The 21,477-nt window shown below is 37.7% G+C and overlaps 1 protein-coding gene across 1 annotated transcript; it reads left to right on the forward strand.

Moving 5' to 3' along the window:
• Nucleotides 1-4,343: 4,343 nt before the first annotated feature.
• On the forward strand, nucleotides 4,344-20,442 carry DNAJC25 (DnaJ heat shock protein family (Hsp40) member C25). Its single transcript, XM_039870708.1, has 4 exons — nucleotides 4,344-4,732; nucleotides 16,389-16,541; nucleotides 17,837-18,307; nucleotides 20,009-20,442. Exons 1-4 carry the CDS (start codon nucleotides 4,412-4,414, stop codon nucleotides 20,129-20,131), a joined length of 1,068 nt encoding a protein of 355 aa, XP_039726642.1. The 5' UTR covers nucleotides 4,344-4,411; the 3' UTR covers nucleotides 20,132-20,442.
• Nucleotides 20,443-21,477: the final 1,035 nt, after the last annotated feature.

The raw sequence follows: 21,477 nt of genomic DNA on the forward strand, positions 1-21,477 counted from the left end.
AATAATAGCCCTCATCCCCACTCCTTGCCTGGGTTCTAGTATAAAATAGAGTAATGAATGATAGGATTCCATGCTTCCTCTAATACAGCCTTGGGAAAGAAAGTGGAAGAAAGTTCTGTTGTGTGGGCATGGATTGTGGGGAAACATAAATGTTTAGTCCTGCAGCTGCAAATAGTAGTACATCCCGTTCTTTGAAAAAAGTAAAACTTTCTACAAACACTGTTAGATTCAATAAGCTGTTATTATTTTCTCATATTGCCCTTATTTGGTTTTGGAATCAATATTATACTAACCTCATAAAATGAGTGGGCAGGTTTTTAAAGTCTTCTAATTTTCATAACAGCTTGCTCTTTTCAGGAGAGACAATCTGATAACTTTTCAGTTTCCTCAATATATAGGCACCAATTGGGCATTTTATATATCTCTAGGAACTTTTGCATCCCATCCAAAATTTCCAATTTACTATCTATATGGTGGTTTTCCTAATATTTTATTCCAAATGCTGTTTCATGGACTTTCCTTCAATGTGAGAGATGTAGTGAGACCTGGGTGGTCAATACTTTTCAAGCACGTTGTCCACCTCTCTGAGAAGGGTATTTCTGTCCAGGACGTAATCTCCCAGGACTAGTCTAGCATCGTACGCTTGTCTGGCCTGGCACTTTCATGGTCCTTGCTGGCTTCCCTCTAGTTTGCCTTATCTTCCCTCAGAGCTCTAACCCAGGTTAGGCACACTCCTTGATGGTGCTGGCCATGGTTAATGCCTAAGAACGGTAAAAGGCTCTATGGGGTACAGAGCACAAGTAGTAGTAATTGCATGCTTAGTAGGTCCAGAATTTCCTTTTGGGATAAAGAAAGGATCTGTACTAGTTTGTATATCATTACAAAGGTACTTAATGCCACCGAACTGTACACTTTAAAATGGTTCAGTTGCTAAATTTTGTTATGTGTATTTACCATTGTATATATATAAAAAAATCAGTCTCAGACTTGGGGCAAGAGCCTCTTCTGAGTTTCTAAGTCCTTTATCCATTTATTCTTTCCTTAGCCCCAGAGCTAGTAGTGCCCTTTGCATTTATAGTTACTTTAAATTTTTTTATTGTGATAAATATAACATAAAAGTTACCACCTTAGCTGTTTTAAAGTGTACAATTCAGTGACATTAAGTACCTTCATAATGTTGTATAACCATCACCATGATCTAGTTCCAGAACTTTTCATCACCGCAACAAGAAATACAGTACCCACAAAGCATCCACTTACTATGTCTTTTGCTCCAAGAAGAGAGTGGGGTTGCCACAAGAGCATGATACCTGCGGCTGTGGTGAAGAAACTGGCTTCTGCTGAGAGCTAACAGCTGCTACCTATATGGTGGCCAAGACACTGGCTGGAGCTGTATCAGTTTCCTAGGGCTGCCATAACAAACTGCCACAAAACGAGTGGCTTGAAAGAACAAATTTATTCTCTCACAGTTCTGGAGGTTGTAAAGTCTGAAATCAAGGTGTTGGCAGAGTTGGTTCCCTCTGGGACCTCTGAGAGATAACCTGTTCCATGCCTCCTTCCTAACTTCTGGTGGTTGCTGACAATCCTCAGTGTTTTCTGGTTTGCCATAGCATAACTCCAATGTTTTGCCTCTGTTTTCACAGGGTTGTCTTCCTGCGTGTGTGTCTCTGTTTTCTCTTCTTAGAAGGACGTGAGTCATTGGATTAGTGCCCACTTCTTCTCTATTGTGACTTCATTTTAACTAATTACATCTACAAAGACTCTATTTCCAAATCAGGGCACATTCACAGGTACCAAAGGGTAGGACTTGAACAAATCTTTTTGGGGAGATACAATTCAACCCACAACAGAAGCTATCACCAGTGTGTTGGCAAAGAAGCTGGCTCCGAACAGGGAACTCTCATTATTGATCTGTTTACTTGGAGAAAAACATCTTTTTCCTTTTCCAGCCTTGCAGTGTGCCTCAGCACCGTTCATAGGCAGAATTTAGCATCTAGATAGGAAATGGGGAAATGCAGTCTGCAGAGTCCAGCTCCCCAGGGCAAGGAATGGTGGATTTACAGCTCAGAGGCAATAAATTAATAACAATCACAGACCAAAGTTCTGTCTGCTTTGAAGTGAGCCTTCCCTACACTAGTTTGGTCTCGACTACAAAGGTCTAAATCAGCTGTGGGACTATGACTTGGGATGGGAAAAGTCCAAATAGAGGAGACACTTAGGCTAAGTCCTGCAGGACATAGGAGCTTGGAGGGTGTCACAGTGGGGCAGAGATGATATTTTAGGTAGAGGGACCAGTATGAGTAAAAGCAGATTATGTGAGACACTAGATTGTCACAGACTCCTGGGAGCCACGCTAAGGTATTTGAACTCCAATCTGAGGGTGAAGTTGGGTAAGAGTAACATGACCAGATTTGTAATGTAGAAAATTTTCTTTTTCTCAAGGCAGTATGGGCATGTCTTCCACTTGGGGAGGAGAACCCTGAACAGGTAGCGAGGAGCTTCTTTAAGCAGAGCTTGCAGGGAGGAAGCAAACTGGAAACCTCCAGTTAGAGCGCTTCAAGTTTCAGTGAGAATCAGCAAATGATTCATATATAGAAACGACATGATCCAGTGTGGAGCTGCCTGGCATCTCAAATACAACATGTCTCACTCAAATAAATGCATCATTATACACCGTAAGTCTTCTGTGTTTCTTATTTCAGGGATGGCTTCTGGTTGCCCAATCCAGAAACCTGGGCATTATCATGACTCATTCTTCACTTCTCCAGAACCAATGACTAATTAATTACTGCCCATTTTGCTTAATGTGTCTCAACTTTTCTCCATCCTTTCTCCATTCTCAGTGCTCCACTGAAACAGGCCTGTAACATCTTTTACTTGGATTCTTATAAATGTCTCATAACAGTCTTCCCGATATCTCCCAATTCATTTTCTAAGACAGAGTAATTGTTCTAAAATGCAATCAGAAGTTGTCACTTTACTACTTAAAAATTCCACACTGGTTTTCCATTGTTCTTAGCATAAAGAACAACTTCTTCGACATGGAATAAAATGACTCTTCACAATCTGTTTTTTTCCAGTTTTATTCCCTCCACTCCTCATCCCCACCCCCAGTCATAAATCTTTTTTTTTTTTCCTTGAAAATCTTTTTTATTTTCTGGCCTATGTCTCTTTCCTCTTCTTGTTACTTACTTCACAACTTCCTTATCCCAAAACTCCTCCTTCACTCCCACCCCTCAAGTCATCCTCTACTTGTCCTTCAAAGTCAGTTTAGATTTTAATTCCTCCTGGAACTGACCTTAATAATTGACCCTGACTCTAATTATTTAGGGTTAAGTTACTCTCCTATGTGTTTCCATTAATTCTGTATCTCTCTCTTTCATATATATACATACATATGTAGTGTATGGTATACGCTATATAATGTTATATATATCTTTACCTTGTTCCATTATTTCTTTTTTCTTTTTTCTCTGTTCCATTTTCTTAAAAGAATTTATTATATCTTAAAGTTTATTTATTTTCTTGCTTATCGTCTGTCATCCTCCACCAGAATATATGCTCCCTGAGATCAAGAACCTTGTGTACCTTGCTCACTACTATGTCCCCAGTGCCTACAACAGTGCCTAACTCATAGTAGAGACTCAATAAATGTTTACTTAGCGAACGATAGAAACAATTTTTTGAGGCAAAGATATTCATATTACTGTTTAGTCCCATGCGATATTTGCGACATATTTACACTGAAAATTATTGTCGTTTATCTGAAATTCAAATTGAACCGAGTGACCTGTATTTTTCCTGGCAACCCTACCCCCGGAACACATTTGGCAATATCGAGAGACCTTTTTGATTGTCACCACTGGAATGGTGGCGTAGAGAACAGGGACGCTGCTAAGCATCTTACAATGCATAGGACAGTCCCTATAAGGCAAAGAATTATCCGTTTCAAAACGTCAATAGCACGGAGGCAAGAAACCCTGGACTAGATGGCCATGAACTTTAGGGCAGACAGAGCCTAGACTTTCTAAGTTCATCTTCCTTTTGTAAAGGTAGCATGGCGTTCATGAGAAGGCGTCTGAGGCTGCAGAAAAGATCGCGTGTGAAGGGCATTGCGGACAGTAAAGCGCTCTGCACACGCTGGTGAATTGCGCCTTTAGGTCCGACTAAGGATAAATCCTCTGGCCATTGGGTTTAGGAAGGTGCTCAGCGACATACCAGAAGCGGCCGGGTGGCTAAGGCGTCCTTCGCCCTAGCAACGGTCGCGAAGGAGGCGGCTGCCGCAGCAGCGCCCCGTGCGCCTGCGCGGAGGCGCCTGTAGCTGACGTGGAACTGGGCCCCGCGGCCGAGCTCCGCGCGCCGCCAAGTGCGGGAGAGCGGCTCGGGCGGCAGAGCTGCGGCCGAGGCCGGGATGGGGGCGCCGCTCGCTCGGCGATGGGGAGCTGGGGCTGCGAGCCGGCGCTGGTTGGTGCTGCTGCCCCCTTTGCTGCTGGCGCGGCCCGCAGGGGCCCTGGTGGAGGGGCTCTACTGCGGCACGCGCGACTGCTACGAGGTGCTGGGTGTGAGCCGCACGGCCGGCAAGGCGGAGATCGCGCGGGCCTACCGGCAGCTGGCCCGGCGCTACCACCCCGACCGCTACCGTCCGGAGCCTGGCGACGAGGGCCCCGGGCGCACGCCGCAGAGCGCCGAAGAGGCCTTCCTGCTGGTGGCGACCGCCTACGAGACTCTCAAGGTGAGGCCTTGGGCCACGGGTGGGCTGCAAGGACCCGCCCGGGAAGCGCACGGCGAAGCGAGATCTGTGATCCCCGTGCAGGGCACCACCACCACCCTTAGGACGCTCGCGCCTTCCCACGTGGCCCTGTGTAGAAGCCCACACAGCCCACTGACAAAAATAGGAACCTCCTCGAGCCCTTGTTATGCAAGGCATATAACATATCTTGGGCATTTACGATTTAGCGGAAGCATTTTAATAACGTGCAGCCCACATTCGGAAAACAGAGTGATTATTACCAGGATCTGCGGTAGGACACAGGAAAGGTATTCAATATTGAGTGACAGTGTGAGAGCGCCAGTTTTACATGACAGAAACTTGGTTTCTGGGGATGATATTAATTGTAACATTTAATCGTGGGTTTAAGGATCTAGAAAAACACTAAAAAGAACAATGAGCAACCAACCAGTCGAAAGACCGGATGTTTGACTCTTGGCTCTGATACCCCAGTATGACCTTGGATAGTGACTTGTAGCTGTTTCTTCATATGCAAAATTGAGGCCATGATACCTCTTCACAAGGTTTTTTTTATGAGGATTAAATAAGTATGAGAAACCCCATACGCAGGACCGGCAAATAAGTGCTTAATGACTTGGTGTTCAAGACAGAATGTCTAGCAGGAAATATTTTGAGTATGTATGTAGTCATTTGACAAAAAGCTTTATTGAGAACTGTGGGGATGAGGAGATTTAGCCAGATCCTGTTTTCTTCTACTACTGCAAAAATCAGCAAACCATATAAGAAATCACAAATTATAAATCATATTTGATGGAAGTTTACTTCTTCAAGGGCCCCATCATGCTAATGGAACATCAATTGTAGTTGTAAGGTATTTCTGTCTAGCCTTTTTTTTTTGAGGCCAAGTTTTTCATGTTACAATATAGTCTGCTTTAAATGACTACTTTGTGTGGGTATACTATAATTTAACCATGGATTATTTTTCCAGATTAGCTTTCCAGAGCTGAAAATTCTGAGTCAAGGAGTTAAGGACTCTTCATTCATGCTTCTCAGAACAATTTAGATAATATGGAGTCATAAAGTGACTAGTTCGCTGAGTTGTCACTAGCATTGGTAGGATTGTAATTTTTATTGGCAATTAACTGAGGAATGGGTGGGTGATGGGCTGGGAGGGTCCTGAAGCTAGATGGCTTAGTTGCCTATTATTTAGGATAAAGAATTATTTAGGAAAGACTTCATGAAAATAGGAAAGAACTTCTCCATCCAGGGCAGCCCAGCATCTGAAGCTCCAATTTGTGTTTTTGTGCACTGAGGAAAGAGAATGGTCCAAACACAACCAGAAGGCCTGCTGGTGGTCCTCCAAAGCCCTGGTGGCATATAAATAAACACAGGACAGGTGGAGAACTTCTAGAAGGAAGGGCAGCAGAAACACTAGCAACTGTGCCTTCTGCTATGGTTGGAGATGGGTAGACTTGGCATGAGAATGGTGAGCATATTAGTAAAACAAGTGCCAAAAAGCAGAGAAATTCTTCCTGGTAGGTACCTCAAAACTCAGTTCTTGCCATTTTCTTGAAGAGACAAATTCAGAGGCCGGCCTGGTAGATTTGTAATAGTTGCCTCTAAAGGTTTCTACCCCTAAAGTTTAGCATTGATCATTCAGCTAATAAAATAATTTATCCCCTCGAGAATAAGGAACTTTTGGGCAGTTAAAAACTAGTATGTCTGGAGAGAGTAACACTTACTTTTGATTTCCACAGGAAATTTGTCTCCAAACAGGAAATTAGAGTATGGAGTTGCACTGATGTAAGGAGTGCGGGAGAGTTCTATAGTTTACCCACCCCCATTCAGTATTGCAAGAGAATGGAAATTATCCATGAGAGAAAAAGGATGTTTGAGGATAGTTTGGACCCTTCAAAATCAGACTTAGCTGAGTTCTATGAAAACCCCCATTTTAAATTGGTAGAAATAGACATGGATTCTACTTCTAATTGAAACACCTCAGCAAACTTTTTAAAAAACTTCATTCAGATCCCTCTACTGGAATAAGGAAAAAGACTTTGACTTTCTGTGTGTGGAAGAAGTTATTAAAAACAAACAGGGTAGTCTGATTTTACTTCTATTATAATGGGAAATTGTGAGAAAGTTGCCAGAGAATATCATTTCTGGGTAATGCAAAGATCTAATGAACTGGGGTCATCTAATTCGCATGGCCTCAGCCTTCCAAATTATCCCATTGAGGCAATGGGAATATAACTGTTTTGCATGGATTAAATCTGCAGGCTGGAAAGAACTTGTGAGGGATAAGAAGTCTTTGTGGCCTTTGCTAATATTAGGTCAGATAGAATAGTGGGAGAAGTCGATGAGTCCTAGTGGCTCTAGAAAAAGATGAGGTGCAGAAGCCTATCTAGAATTCCACGTGTCATCTTTTGGAGGCAGCGACCGCAGACCTGGGCCTGCATTTCATTTGTTTGCAGTTTTTGTTGCATACTATATCTTTCTCCATAAAGCAGAACAGTAAACTGTGTGAGAGGTGTACTTATCTACAGAGCCAGCCAAAAAAGAGAGAGGAGATTGGGAAGACTATGCCCTTCCCAATCATGTTTAATTATGTTGGCATATGGAGGAAAAAGTTGACTTTGTATTTGCTTTGCAGAGTGCACAGGTAGATTCCATCTCTGGAACAGTGTACCTAACAGAAACTGTTTCTTTCTTGAAATCAGAATTAATTTAGTTGTAAATTCACTGGAGCTAGGAGCTTTTTTCTCCCCCATAATTTTTTCATAACCTTGTTAATTTCTCTTATTATTGGTCTGTTCGAGTCTCTTTAATATTTTTAACATGTATAAGAAGCTGTATTATATACTTATAACCGTACAGTGGCGTTCTACCAAAACTTCTAATAACCAAGGATCTCTGAATGTTGTTAATAAATATATCACCAAATGGGAAAATTTGTGTAAGATTTATTTTGTCTTGGTCAAGATGGTGGTTGTTAAAAAATAAGTACACTAATGCGATTTAAATACATTTGGTAAGACAAGGAGATATCACACTTGGTCATTGTTATTTTAACAACAGAGATTCTGTCTGCATAGAGGGATTGAGGAGAACCATAAAAAGGACTTCAAACCATTATGATTTCACACACTGCTTTATATTTACTTCATGATATGAGTGAAGGCAATGAAATATTATTTAGTGTATTTGACTACTGGGGATCCAGGGAATCATGGACTTTGGAAGTTAAGTATACGACTCTCACTTGCTGTGTCAACATTGGGTTGTTTTATGTGGATATAGCACTTATCACACTGCACTGTGAATATTGAGTAACCCTTCCCCCTTTCCACTAAATCCATGGGACCTAGCACAGTGTCTGGCACATCAGAAAATGAATGTTTGTTAACTAAGAACTCGTATCTAGAGATAGATTCAGATAGAATGAAAATCGAAAGTGGATTTCTGGTGTTTTGACATTGTTATATGAAGCCTACTTTAGCATTTTACGTCAAATTAATTGTAGTTTTAAAGAGATGTATGGATGAAGTAGACTGGTTGGGTATAAATGAAATATTCCTGCATGAGAGAAAAATTGCACTTCTATTTTTAAAGAGAAATGGTGTTTTGAGGGTTTTTAAGTGAGAACATTAATCATTCTTGAATATAGATAAGAATTGGATGAAATAGATAAAATAAGAAAGGGCGTAACATAAGCAGATGAGGGAATAATAGGTGGAAAGGATGCATGTGAAACTATGGTTGGTAGAAAATGAGAAAGTAGTAGTTGAAATGCCTGGTCTAAAATGCATTCGACTGCATTTTGCAAGACCACAGAGAAGAACATAGAAAAGGCCTTGGAAGTATTACTGGCGTAAAGGTTATTAAGAAGCTAAGAGAGCGCCTTCTATTCTAGCGTCGTGTTGGAAGAGAAGTCACAACACCTGAGTTTCTTTTTTTTTTTTCTATCAGTCTGATGTGGCAGGGCTTCAGCACTCAGGAAGAATTTGGCAAAAAGGAGAGTTCTGAACTCGGCCCTTTTATGTTGCTGTTTATTGTTCTTAGTATATTTTCTTCCCCTATTCTCTAACTGGTACTGACATAGGTGCTGGGGGAGGAGATCATAACAGTGAAAAGGGCAGAGTTCCTGTCATTAAGCTTTTACTATAACAAGGAAAGACAGATACTATTGTTTGGTTATTATTTATTTAAGTTACATAATACAAATATGTGTAGATTATATCACAGCACTGAGAGGACACAATTATTCTTGGGGGCTTGGAGAAGAGTGTACTCTTTGAATAGTCACCAAAGTTAATGGTGAAGGGACATTTCTGGTAGAGGAAAAACTTGATCAATAAAATCATGGCTTATCCCAGGACCGAGATGTAGTTTGATGAGGCAGCATGGTAATGAGTGTTTTCTCCAACAAGGATTATTTTTATCATATTTCTCCCAGGGACTCTTTCTTTTTTGGGGGGAAAATTTAACTGCACTTATTAATACAACTATTTTTCTTTTCCAGCATCGATCCAGATTTTAATCATTCATAATAATTGGGTATTCATAAAAATAATAGAAATGATATAAAACTTTATAACAATTGTGATGCTGATAAATAGCCAAATTAAATAAACTTGATAGCAGATGGTTTTCATTTCACATGCCAACTCTGATTCGTCATGAGTCCCTGGAACACTTGTAAAGGTTTAGAGGCCTTGTCTGGGTTTACTGGGAAAGACGATGTGTCTGATAGTGATTTTCCCATGGGCTCAGAAGAAGCATGTGGTACTTTATGTGCCACATTTGCTGTTTTTGCTGTGAACGCATAAGTGTTGTTTATCTTATATGGATCCCTTCATTTCAGCTGTTATTCCCTACTATGGCCAAGGCTGATTATATACCAGATGTGTTTAATTCTAGTGCTGTGACATGATATTATCCACAATCAGAGCTTTTGATGAACAAAAACTACTGAGTTGATATAATTCTAGCCAGAAACTGAGCACTTAACATGTGTGTGTGTGTGTGTGTGTGTGTATTTTTTTTTTTAGAATCGAAGGAAAGTTTATTAGAAAAGTTTATTAGAAAGTTTATTAGAAAGTGTGGTCTCCTTTCAAGCACTTGACATATTAATTTAGCTTGTACAGATTTATCATGGGTCAACAGAACATTCTGAGATATTCATAGCACAAAGACCCTTATTTCATTTTTTCATAGACTTCAGGGGATCTGCTACTTCTAGGTAAGAAGCTTGTCTGGTACATTGTAAGGAGAGTGTTTTGGGAGGCTGGAACATAGTTTGGGATCACATGATGAACAACTCTTTAAGCTATGTTCTGGAGTTTGAATTTTATGTATTGAATAGTTATTAGAGGTTTAGAAGTGGAGAAATAACACAATCTGATGTTTGTTTCAGAAAGAAAATTCTAGGAACAATTATTGAGGATGGTTCGGAAAGGCAGGAAGGTATCAGTGGCTAACTGATTTTATTTCTACCATCTTCTTCTGGAATCTCATTCCTCGTTGGTAACTTAAGAGTCTCTTAGTTGGTTCATTTTACGTTCCTTTCACTTAATTTCTGTTAAAGCTTTGGGCGCAACTTTCTTTCTTCACTGCTGACTGTCTTTGCTTCCTCATCTCCCTTTCATTCATGCTGTCGTAGACTGACAAGTACATCAACACACATACTATAACTGTTAAGGTGAACAGTGGCGTTCCAAGCGTCAGGTCTGAGGGCTGCTCTTCATTTCTTCTTCCTGGAACTATGCGTGGCGTTTGATGTTGTTGATCATGTAGTTCTTTAAGATGTTCTCCCTTGATGTAATTCTCTCCCATTTCTCCTATTTTCTAGCCATTTCTTGTCAGTCTTTTTATAGTCTCCCTTTCCTCTAACTACATCTTAAGCATTGCTTTTCCTTAGAGCTCCGTCTTTTGGGGACTCTTTATTTTCTAAGCTCTTCCTTGTGAAACTCAGCTAAATCCATGACAACTCTAAAATCTGTATATTCTTTAGGTTTATATTTTCAATAGTCTCTCACCTGTAGCACAGGTACCCCAAATTAAACATGTCTGAAATCAGTCTTGTTATCTTTGTTAAAGCATAAATTTTAAAAGAGGATATAATCACAACTCTCACACAAATACAAAATGAGCGTGTATCAGAAATTTTTTTTAACTTGTTAATGAGGGAACCAGTAAGATGTTAAAACTGGTTTAAAAGAGAAAAAGTACCACATAGTTATATTCAGACAAGGAATGCTGCTGACCTGACTATAAAACTGACCCACATAATAAGGCAATAATCAGTTGTATTACAGTGGACAGAATATATCTTTCTGTGAACAAGAATTATTTGCATTACTTCCAGTTTTCTATAAGTTACTTCTGTCTCTACAAAGTTATAATAGACTTTTCAGAGACAAAGGGGCATCCTTCCTATAGGAATAAATAATCCCTGGAGGCTCCAGGGATTGGAAAGATATCCAGTAATTATTTCTTCTCCCTATTTCAGAATCTTCTACAATATCCCCCTACGTCTTCTCCAAATTTGCTGTCTTCATCCTCTGTTCTTTATCTTAGAGTAACATGGTCCACACAGTAATTATAATTAAAAAGTTCGCTATTATGCTCAATGCGATGCTTGTATTTCTTTAATCACTAAGTCCTATTCTACTTAGTCTCTAAAACCTGTTTCTCCTTCATTCCACTCTTTACAATACTATCAGTTATCTTCAAAATTATATACTTCTACTCAATGCTACCAGTCTCATACTTTAAAACATTTTGTTTTTGAATAGCAGAGACAATAACACCCTAACATTTTGTGTGGCATATAAGATCCTTTACAGTTCTTATCCAAACCTATCTTCCTGATCACATTTACTATTCCTTTCTTCCTATATTCCCCCAGTACTCACGCTTCACTTGAATCCATTATATTCGTTGATTCTTTTGTACCTTAACACTTGCCGTTCTCTTTGCCTGGAACAAGTTTTACCATATCTTACTTGCTTTCCAAGATCCAGCAAGTGATCATTTCATTTCATCTCTTCTGTGAATCCCATGACCAGTGGTTTCAGGCAGAGTGAGTCAGTCAGTCCTTTGTTCCACAGCACATCAAATTGTGCTTGTCTTGCTAGATTCTTCTGGAGGGGAGAGTTGTTGAGGCCAGGACCTCATCTTATTTGTCTGTTTATCCTCTTTTGAGTTAAACACAAGGCTTAATGTCCTGCATGATTATTCAGTGAATTGAAAAATGACTAAAGTTTTTAAAAGCTCAGGTAACCAAGTTGATGGTGATAATTATTCTATTTACTGACATACAGAAGAACAGATTTGGGCTTTGAGCATGTTGAATTTGAGATATTTTTGTTATATTTAGGAAATGATCAAATCTTTGAAAATAGGACACAGGAAAAACAGGTGTGATTGTCACTAATGTATATGTGATACTGCAAATCATGGAAGTTATTGACATCACATGTAGACTGAGAAGACAGTTGCACTAGTGACTGGCGGGCAGGGAACCAAAAAAGAAATGAAACTGATAGCAGTTACTTTTCTTCCTTTTTAGTGGGATGTAATGGCCTGGAAAAAAATTTAGGGTAACAGATTGTTATTTTTTTAAAGGATCATTTGTATGCGTACAGTTATGTAAAAAACAGGATTCATATATATTTTTAAGAATGAACAAAATATGACTGTGTTTCCATATATTATTGTTTCCCGGCCGTTAACATCCTAAAACGGTTTCTACTATCTGTGTGATAGAAAATTTTAAATGTAAAACTGGCTGCAATATCAAATTATTGCAATTTATGTTTATTGAGATCAAACAATTCATTATTTCTTCCAAGGGCAAGAATGTAATATATTTTTGCCTCTGGGGAGGGGGGAATGATCATTTTCGTAAGAGAAGTAAGGGTTCCGTGCTTTCTTTGCTTGTGGGTTTCCTTTTGTTCACTTTTGATCTAGATATTGGTGGTTATGTTCCAGTCCTCCTGCATATGTCCAAGAGGATTGGGAGTGGAATGGACACCAGCAGAAGCACCATTTTTTCCTGTAGAGATTAGAAACAAGGAGCTTATTGTCCTGCTTGTCAAGGCTCTGGACAGAGAGGAGGAAGAAACGAGTATAAAGGTTTTGGTTTTGGAAAGAAGTTGGAATCTTCCTGACCCTGAGACCTTAAGATCCACAAAATTGCTGAAAGACAAAGTACTACCTTATTGAAAGGTAAGATATTAAACTGTTTTAAGGTTTAAGCTATTTAAGCCACAGTAGCCTACTTTTATAAGTTATGCAATCAGGCAGTCATTTTTGCTAAGCTGAAGACATAGTCACCCATCCAGCTTTTCTGGTTAGATAGAGAGCTGTGTGGCTGGAGTGATGTTTGCAGTGAGGGAGAGCCTTTACAAAATTTCACTCATCTGTAAAATGACGTTTACTGATTGCCAGGCATTGTGCTAGGCCTTGGATATACAGAGATTAATGAGTTACCCTGCCTATCTTCTAGAAGTTCTCATCAAGGAGAAGAAAAACTGGTGATTACAATGTGATAAGTGCTATAATAAATAGGTACTATGTGTAATAAGGGTGGTCTAACTCTATCTGAAGCAGTAACATTTGTGTACTAAAGGATTAGTAGGAGCTCATGAGGTTGAAAGAAAGGGGTGGGCATTTGAGTTAGAAAGAATTCTGTGTTCAAAGACAGGTATGCGAGAGCTGTCTCATGCAGGTATTGGAAGGACACAATTCCTGAAATTACTGAGTGTTTGCTATGGACAAAAGAGGGGAGAGTGATGATATGTTGCTAGGTAAGAAAGGGCCAGTTATGGAGGCCCTGTTGGTTGCCAAGGAAATTTTGTCTTAACCTTGTTAGTCATGGGGAAGCAGTGGAAGTTAAAACAATTTTTTTTTTTTTTTTTTGTGGGACTATCTTAGTTGTGAGATGGATAGGAGAAAAAAATAAATATGTAGTTTTTAAGTATGTACCTGTAGCTCTCTAATTGAGTCCCAGTCTCTGTTTTTTCTTTTTTGCTAACATTTCTTATGTTCTTACTAGGTTGATTTTAAACTTTGTAGGTTACTAATGAGTAGGATTTTTGACTTAGGCTGTTGAAAGCTCCTAATTCTCTAATTTGTGCCAACCTTGAACACCTTCTAAAGTGCGTTATGTATGCCTGAGCCTAAAATCATTTTCTTCATTCTAGAGAGAAAGCTATAAACCCGAGTAAAGATTCTGGCTGATTAAATGCTGTAACAAGGAGGTGGCCAGCCTTCTTATCTCTAATCATGACCAAAACAGGGTCATAAATTTATGGTGACCCCAAGGAAAAGGAAACTACCCTAAGAGAAGTCAGATTTGACCCTCAAGCCTTTTGTAGAAATTAGGTAGTCTGAGGACTCGTTAGAGGGCTCTGATTAGACTCTGTAGCCTCTGGTTGCAGTAGAGAGGCTAGACACAAGGTGTAGATTTTGGAGTTGCTGGAGCTTTAGGTGACCATCCTGTTAGAGGAGCACAGAACTTGACGAAGTCACAAATCCAGGGACCAGTGAGAAGATGGTGACCTTGGGGAAGATCTGGGTGAAATGCTTGTGAATCGTGACCTTCACTAAGAGAACAAAGAAGAAAGGGTAGCCATTGGAGGCATGACATTCACATAGCAGATGTCAGTGACACTCAAAGATCTTGTTGTATGTACTTCAACCAGCAGGGTACAGTCAGGCTGGGGAAAGGGCTCCGCCTAGATAGTGATGCTGGAGGTCTGTAGGAATTGAACTCAGTGTGGCAGTCAGTTTCAAAATTACCTGTAATCTAGTTGGAGCAAGGAGAAGAATCATGTTTGAAGAAATACATTTCAAAAGGCATCTGACAAGATTGGGAGGCTGAGTTAAAAGTCAAGCTTTCAGGCCAAAAGCAGAGTACTTCTGTAAAATTAGCCCTAAAGCAAAAAAAAAAAAAAAAAAAAAAGGAGAGATACATCAAGAGACATGGGCTTTAGTCTTCAGAGCTATCATTATGACCTATAAAGTTTTAAACCTTTTAGTTTAGAAGCTCTAGAATATGATAATGAATTATAGAGGAATATGGATTGACAGTTGAGGTATGTAGCAATTGCCACAAGAAAATCTTTTTTGACAGAAATGAACATAAAAGGAGAGAATTTGAACATAATAGCCTGAGCTCAGCCCTTCTTATATAATACAGTTCTCATATTGGCCCTCTATATAGTGCCATGGAATAGACTTTAAATATATTTACATCAACCTATACTATATAATAGTTTACCTATTTTCAAATTTTAGTCAGAGGTTAAAAATATTTCGAATAATGAATATAATAGAATTGTCACTGAGAATGCACTTATTCAAATTCAGAATTCTTAATCTAAAATATATAATGATTTTAATGTGTATAGGGAAGATTTTTTTGTTATTAGCAAACTTACTTTAAATCTACAGAACTGCATGTTGGAAGACTCAAGAGAAGGCTCTGAACAGACCCCAGAACCCCTATGGTAGCAAAGTACTAGGTGTAAATTTTGAAATGCCATTGGCTAAGAATCTGTAACTTTATGGATGTTGAATAATTCATCTTAAAAAAGAAATTCTCTAGATGAAAAAAGGTTTTTGTTTTCGTAATCACTCACTTATAGAGAGTAAAGAATTTGTTGTGGTTTTAGTCTTTTAACATTTTTTGGACACAAGACAAAATAGGTTTCCTCTGCGATAAAAAGCAAATCACAACCTAGTTTAATAGCTCTTCAACCTCTGTAGCTCAGTAAAAGAGTGGCATTTATCCCTGTTAGAAATCGATTAAAGTTAGAGAAGGTTTTAAGAAGTGTTTTATTTGTGAACATTCAGAGCAGCATTTCAGAATGCTATAATTTTTTCAACATTTGTATGATTATGTATATTTTAACTTATTCCTGAAGTGGGCTGTGACAGTGTGTTATAATAGTAAAATACTATGTATTTGTAACATGTTTTTGTATATTGTATGTCATTTTATATTCAAAACAACTCTGTAAAATTAGTAGAGCAGGTATTATTATCTCTATTTTACAAGTGACAGTGAGGCTCAGAGGCTAAACACTTCCCACAAAGCCAGAGTGACCGTTATGCTGCATCGGTATTTCTTGGAGACGAACATTATTCAGTTTTGTAGGCACAGACTGCCTTCATCTGCTTTTTGCCATCTTAGTCATCGCTTTCAACAGAAAACTTTCTACGTGAGGCTGGAAAATGACTGAATATGTGCAATAGAGATAAACATTTTTTTCCTATCAACAGATATTGAGAGTAGGTGTCAGCGTGCTCATAAGTTATAAGAACATGATGGATGATATCCTTATTAGCGCAACACTGGCTAAAAAGACATTGTTGTTCTTAAAGAGTTTTTATTTTTCCAAGGGACTAACAATACTCAAGACTTTAGGGAGATGTTTTTATTATGCTTTATAGTTAACGTTAAAGTTCTGGAAACAAATTTATGTGTGCCTCTGAAGAGTGATGGACAATTTTTTGATTTTGACAGTTTCAGTTCTTTTACTCAGATTAACCTAACATAATTATAAAATTCTAGGTTTGACTTAACAGATTATAAACTAAGGCCATTTGATGAAATGTCTGTGAAATGGGATATTTTGTTATTTTACAGGATGAAGAAACACGAAAAGATTATGACTACATGCTGGATCACCCAGAAGAATACTATAGTCATTACTATCACTACTACAGCAGGCGCTTAGCCCCTAAAGTGGATGTTAGACTTGTGATTTTGTTCAGTGTGTGTGCTATTTCATTGTTTCAGGTGTGTATTGTTGGATATGTGTCGACATGTTTGTGCTTGAGTGACAGGTGCCAATCATTAAAACTGAACTAGAAGTACCTTTTTGTAAAATTTTGCTTCTAGTTGAGATTAATTTTTTTACATTAGAAAGATATTTATTCAACCAGTTGGTAATATTGAATCTTTATCAGTGGGAAATCCAAGAAATTGATGATGAATGTTGTATAACTACCAAAAAACCCAACGATGGCTCTTTTTCTGATTGCCTCCTTTAGAGTATTTTCCATTTAACAGCCAGAGTGGATGTCAACCTGATCATATCATTTGCTTTTGTAGAACTTTTCAATAATTTCCCATTAAACTTAGGAAAAATCTGAACTACTTAATGTGACCTAACAAATCTTGACACCTGTCAGGTAGTGCTTGCTATCATTGTAGCAATACATTCCCCCATCCATTTCATATGCCTGCTAAGAGTGCTTTTGCTCGAGTCGAACGCTACTCAAATAGATTAAAAGAGCTACAGCCAAAAATTAAATACATACATACATACATAGCGAGCTACAGCTTTTTTTTTTTTTTTTTAATGCCTACAGCACCTGGTCTCTCCATCCAAGTACTAACCGGGCCCAGCTCTGCTTAGCTTCTGAGATCAGACGAGATAGAGCGTGTTCAGGGTGGCATGGCCATAGACAAGAGCTACAGCCTTTTATGTTGTTATAAAATATCATAAAAATTTACCTTTGGCCTGAAATGAGTGTTTCCTACCATTACCCTTAAAGTAACCACACCTATCATATACTCCTTTAGAGGAAAAGAACATGTCAGGTGACTAGAGTGAAGCAATTTGCTAGTTTGAAAATTGCTTCTCTAGTTTAATATCCAGAAATAAGATTCAATTTGTACAACAAAAATAATTTCTATTGAAAACTTAAGGTTGTATATTTTAAATATATCAGCTTTTGTAGAAGTATCCTTTCAAAGAAGAGAGCAGGGATAATTTTACTTTCCTGTTTCATATTATGTAATACCCTAGCAATACATATATAATTTTTTGGTGATTCCATCAACCTATTCTCTGATCTTCAGTATCCCTGCTTGATTTAATGGCTTTTTGGCTCAGCTCAGGGCCTACCTGACGTATCCAGCCTGGTATATAGGGGCATTCAATTGTGTCTTTCACTTACTAAGATGATTGAGGTCCTTGTTTTTAATCAGAATAGGTTTCTGCGGGGGAGGAGGGTGGTGATGGTGGTATTCCCCAAGATGAATTTTGCTAATAAAAATGACCCATTTTTCTTTGTTAAATATTCTAGTTTTTCAGCTGGTGGAATAGCTACGATAAAGCAATCGGCTACCTGGCCACAGTGCCCAAGTACCGTATCCAAGCCATGGAGATTGCCAAGCAGCAGGGGTTGCTCAGAAAAGCCAAAGAGAAGGGCAGAAACAAAAAGTCCAAAGAAGAAATTCGTGATGAGGAGGAGAACATTATAAAGAAGATTATAAAAAGTAAAATAGATATAAAGGGTGGCTATCAGAAGCCCCAGATACGTGATCTTCTCCTGTTTCAAATTCTATTAGCTCCCCTTCACCTGTGCTCATACATAGTCTGGTATTGCCGTTGGATCTATAATTTTAATATCAAAGGCAAAGAATATGGGGAAGAAGAAAGACTATATATCATACGTAAATCTATGAAGATGTCAAAGTCTCAGTTTGATAGTCTAGAAGACCATCAGAAAGAAACTTTTCTTAAACGGGAGCTCTGGATAAAGGAGAATTATGAGGTGAGTAATTAATCTGCTGTGATTTTAGTGTCATCTTCCTTACCAAGGTAAAATTGGGTGTATGATAAGGGATCCCAGAAGTATGCTCAAATTTCTGAAGTCCAAGGGCTAAATAATGAATAAAGATCTTACTTTTATTGAAAGTATGACTGTATTTTATAGTGGGACAGTGGGTCTTTAACCTGTAATTTGTCTTTTTAAGATGAATGTTAATGGGTAGTAAAAATGCTGAAAGACTTAAGAATGGTCTAATTTGTTGTGTTAAACTGCAGTAGGAATATATGTTTGCAAGGGTGTCTACAACTTTCTATTAATTGCGCTAAAATTTGCTCTTCCCCAAATTTCCTTCCAGTCACATAAACTTAGCCACAGAGCTTTAAAAAACAGAGAAGGAGTAAGAGATGGAAATTTTGTTGAAATAACTACATTTCAAAATGAAATGAGCACAGAATCTTCCGAATAACAACATATGTATGAAAAATTACTTTTATTTTAAATTAAATTGACTTACCGTAATGCCTCTAAACTTTGGGCATTTTAATAAATGCTATATTCTTCATTGTCAGCTATAGCAATTACTTCTAGGTGATCAGCTGCTTAGCCAAAGTCCTAAAGGAACTAGTAATGTCACCATAGTATTATTTTAGGTTTTGGGTAAAATTAATTGGTTAATATATTAAATGTAAGAATAAAGGACACTGAATCCTTCTTAAGAAAGCTGAGATATAGTTGTTTTTTCAGTTTCATAGGCATTCCTTTTTATACGTGGTATCCTAAATAGATTTTACTAAAAGTAAAGTTTCAGTCCGAATTATATTTATGTAACTTAACTTACTATGAATTGCTAGACTGTTTTGGCAAGTAATTATATTCAGGCTGCTTATAAATAACGTAAAAATGGAAGGCAACATACTGTTTTGCTCCTAAATTGTTTGAAAAATTTTTAAGTGGGTTAAGCTGCTTAATTCACAAAACCTCTGTCTTTCATAGAGTACTATTCTGAGCTGAATTATCATGTTATTATAGGAGGTTATCTTAGTGATTACTACCTAAAATTTAGAAGTAAAAACATTTCTTTCTGAAATTTGATGTGATTGTAACTGGTTATGAAAATTTGTCCATTTAGCTTCAGCTGACATCCACTAAACGTTACAGAAATGCATATGTTCTTCGTTATTTACCTATGTGGTTTATTTAACCTTCTTTGGGAACTTTAATAAAACATTTTGAAAACCAGTCATTGTCTTTGAAGATAAAATTACATTCGGAAACAAATGTATATATAATGTCATTTTGTTCCTTGGTTAGGATCAACAAATACTGAAAATCATCAGTTAAATTTATGAGTACCATGCTAAATAAAGTGTGATTCTTTAATATTGGACATGAATCATAGAGAGGAAATGTTTAAACTCGGCTTATATATGATATCAGTGAGAAAAAAATGTATTCCCAGGTTACAGAAATGGGTGACAAAAAAACTACTAGTCCTTGAACAAGTTGTTCTTTTTTATTTAACACTGAATGTTAAAGCGCTTACTCACTTAGTATTTTCAGGTGCATGGTCTTCAGAAGACAAACCAGTACATTCATTGGAAACTTTTACCTAAACCTATATTTGAAAAATGTAACTGCCGTAAAGCTAACAATAAGTGTTTCCCTTTGGATTGTAAAGTCAATTAACGTTATTTATCCTCACAGGTCTACAAACAGGAACAAAAAGAAGAGCTAAAGAAAAAATTGGCAAATGACCCTAGATGGAAGAGATACAGGAGATGGATGAAGAATGAAGGGCCTGGACGGTTAACATTTGTGGATGACTAAAGATTGCTGGGATGCTACAATGCCAAAACTTAGCCGTGATATTTTCATAACCGAGTTATTTTAGAAATGTATCAGCCGCTCCTCAGCGGTAACTAAAATTCCTCAAGTATTTGATTGAACAGAATAATGATGAAATTTAAACTTTACCTTAAAACTTTATACATCAGACATTTATGATTGTTCAATTTTTATAATCTATTTGTGGATTTTGTTAAAAGATTCAACATGATTTATTCGTTGCCATTTAAAAATTTTATATGTTTAGTTAAAAGATTTGACATGAAAATTTATTAGATACCATTTAAAATTTTTATGTGTTAAGTGTATTCTTCAAGTGTTTCTTTATTCTTTGTTATAGTGCTCCATTTTCTGCTTTCATGGTCTCTAATATTTTCACAAAACATAAAAAATTATAACCGCATTTAATTACATTATTCTGAGTGTCTTTCTAGACACAACTTCAGCAAAATGATTTCAACTATCATGTCATCTCCATTATAGTCATTCTAGGATTGAAATATGTTTAAAATATCTCTCTAGGAGAGTCTTTCTCCCTAGTCATAATATTCTTAGTAAGATCAGAAACTCTCCAGGAGAGTGAATCTACCTTCATGTCCTTGTAGGATGATCTTGATGACAGTCATTATAGGACTAGGTTACTATTCTCAGACACTTTTCCGGAAGAGACCTTGTAAAAAGGTCTTTTGTACCATAGTATTGCTTTTCCTCTACTTCAATTTAAAAAATGATGGAGCAGAAATAGTGTTCTGAAAAGTTGTTCGTATATTATGAAGTCCTTGAGTGGTGAAAAATCCATTGTACGTGAGTGCACTTACATGCATTTAAACCAGGAAGAAGAGGTGCCTGGCTGTGTGCTGTCCTTTCAAGCAATGAAGTATTTATGTTTATACGTGTGGAAGTGAAAGTAATTCACATAATTTGAAGCAAGTATGATACTGCCCTAAAGTATCCATACACATTCATGGTAGTGAATCAATATTCCTGTAAAGGATTTATCCCATTGCTTCATATTAATAAAATGATTGCAATATATCACAAGTTTGTTGGTATGACATTTTAAATCAAAGAGTAACATATAGCTTTTGTATTATATAATTTTAAAAGATTAGTATATATAGTAGATATGTAGAGTCTTTTTCTAGTTAAAGTAAACTAGTCCTTTCAGGAGCTCAGCCCAAATATGTGACATGTACAAAGAGGCAAGAGTTCCAGCCTTGCTACTATAGACAAAGACTTGAGGTGAGTTATCTGATCTTTGAGTTATTAATGAGTTGCTTCATTAGAAAGTCATGGGAAGAGTTTGACCAGATTATCACTAGGGCCCT

This window comes from Pteropus medius, unplaced genomic scaffold (genome assembly GCF_902729225.1).
Source record: "Pteropus medius unplaced genomic scaffold, Ma_sr-lr_union100, whole genome shotgun sequence".
Taxonomy (NCBI): Eukaryota; Metazoa; Chordata; class Mammalia; order Chiroptera; family Pteropodidae; genus Pteropus; species Pteropus medius.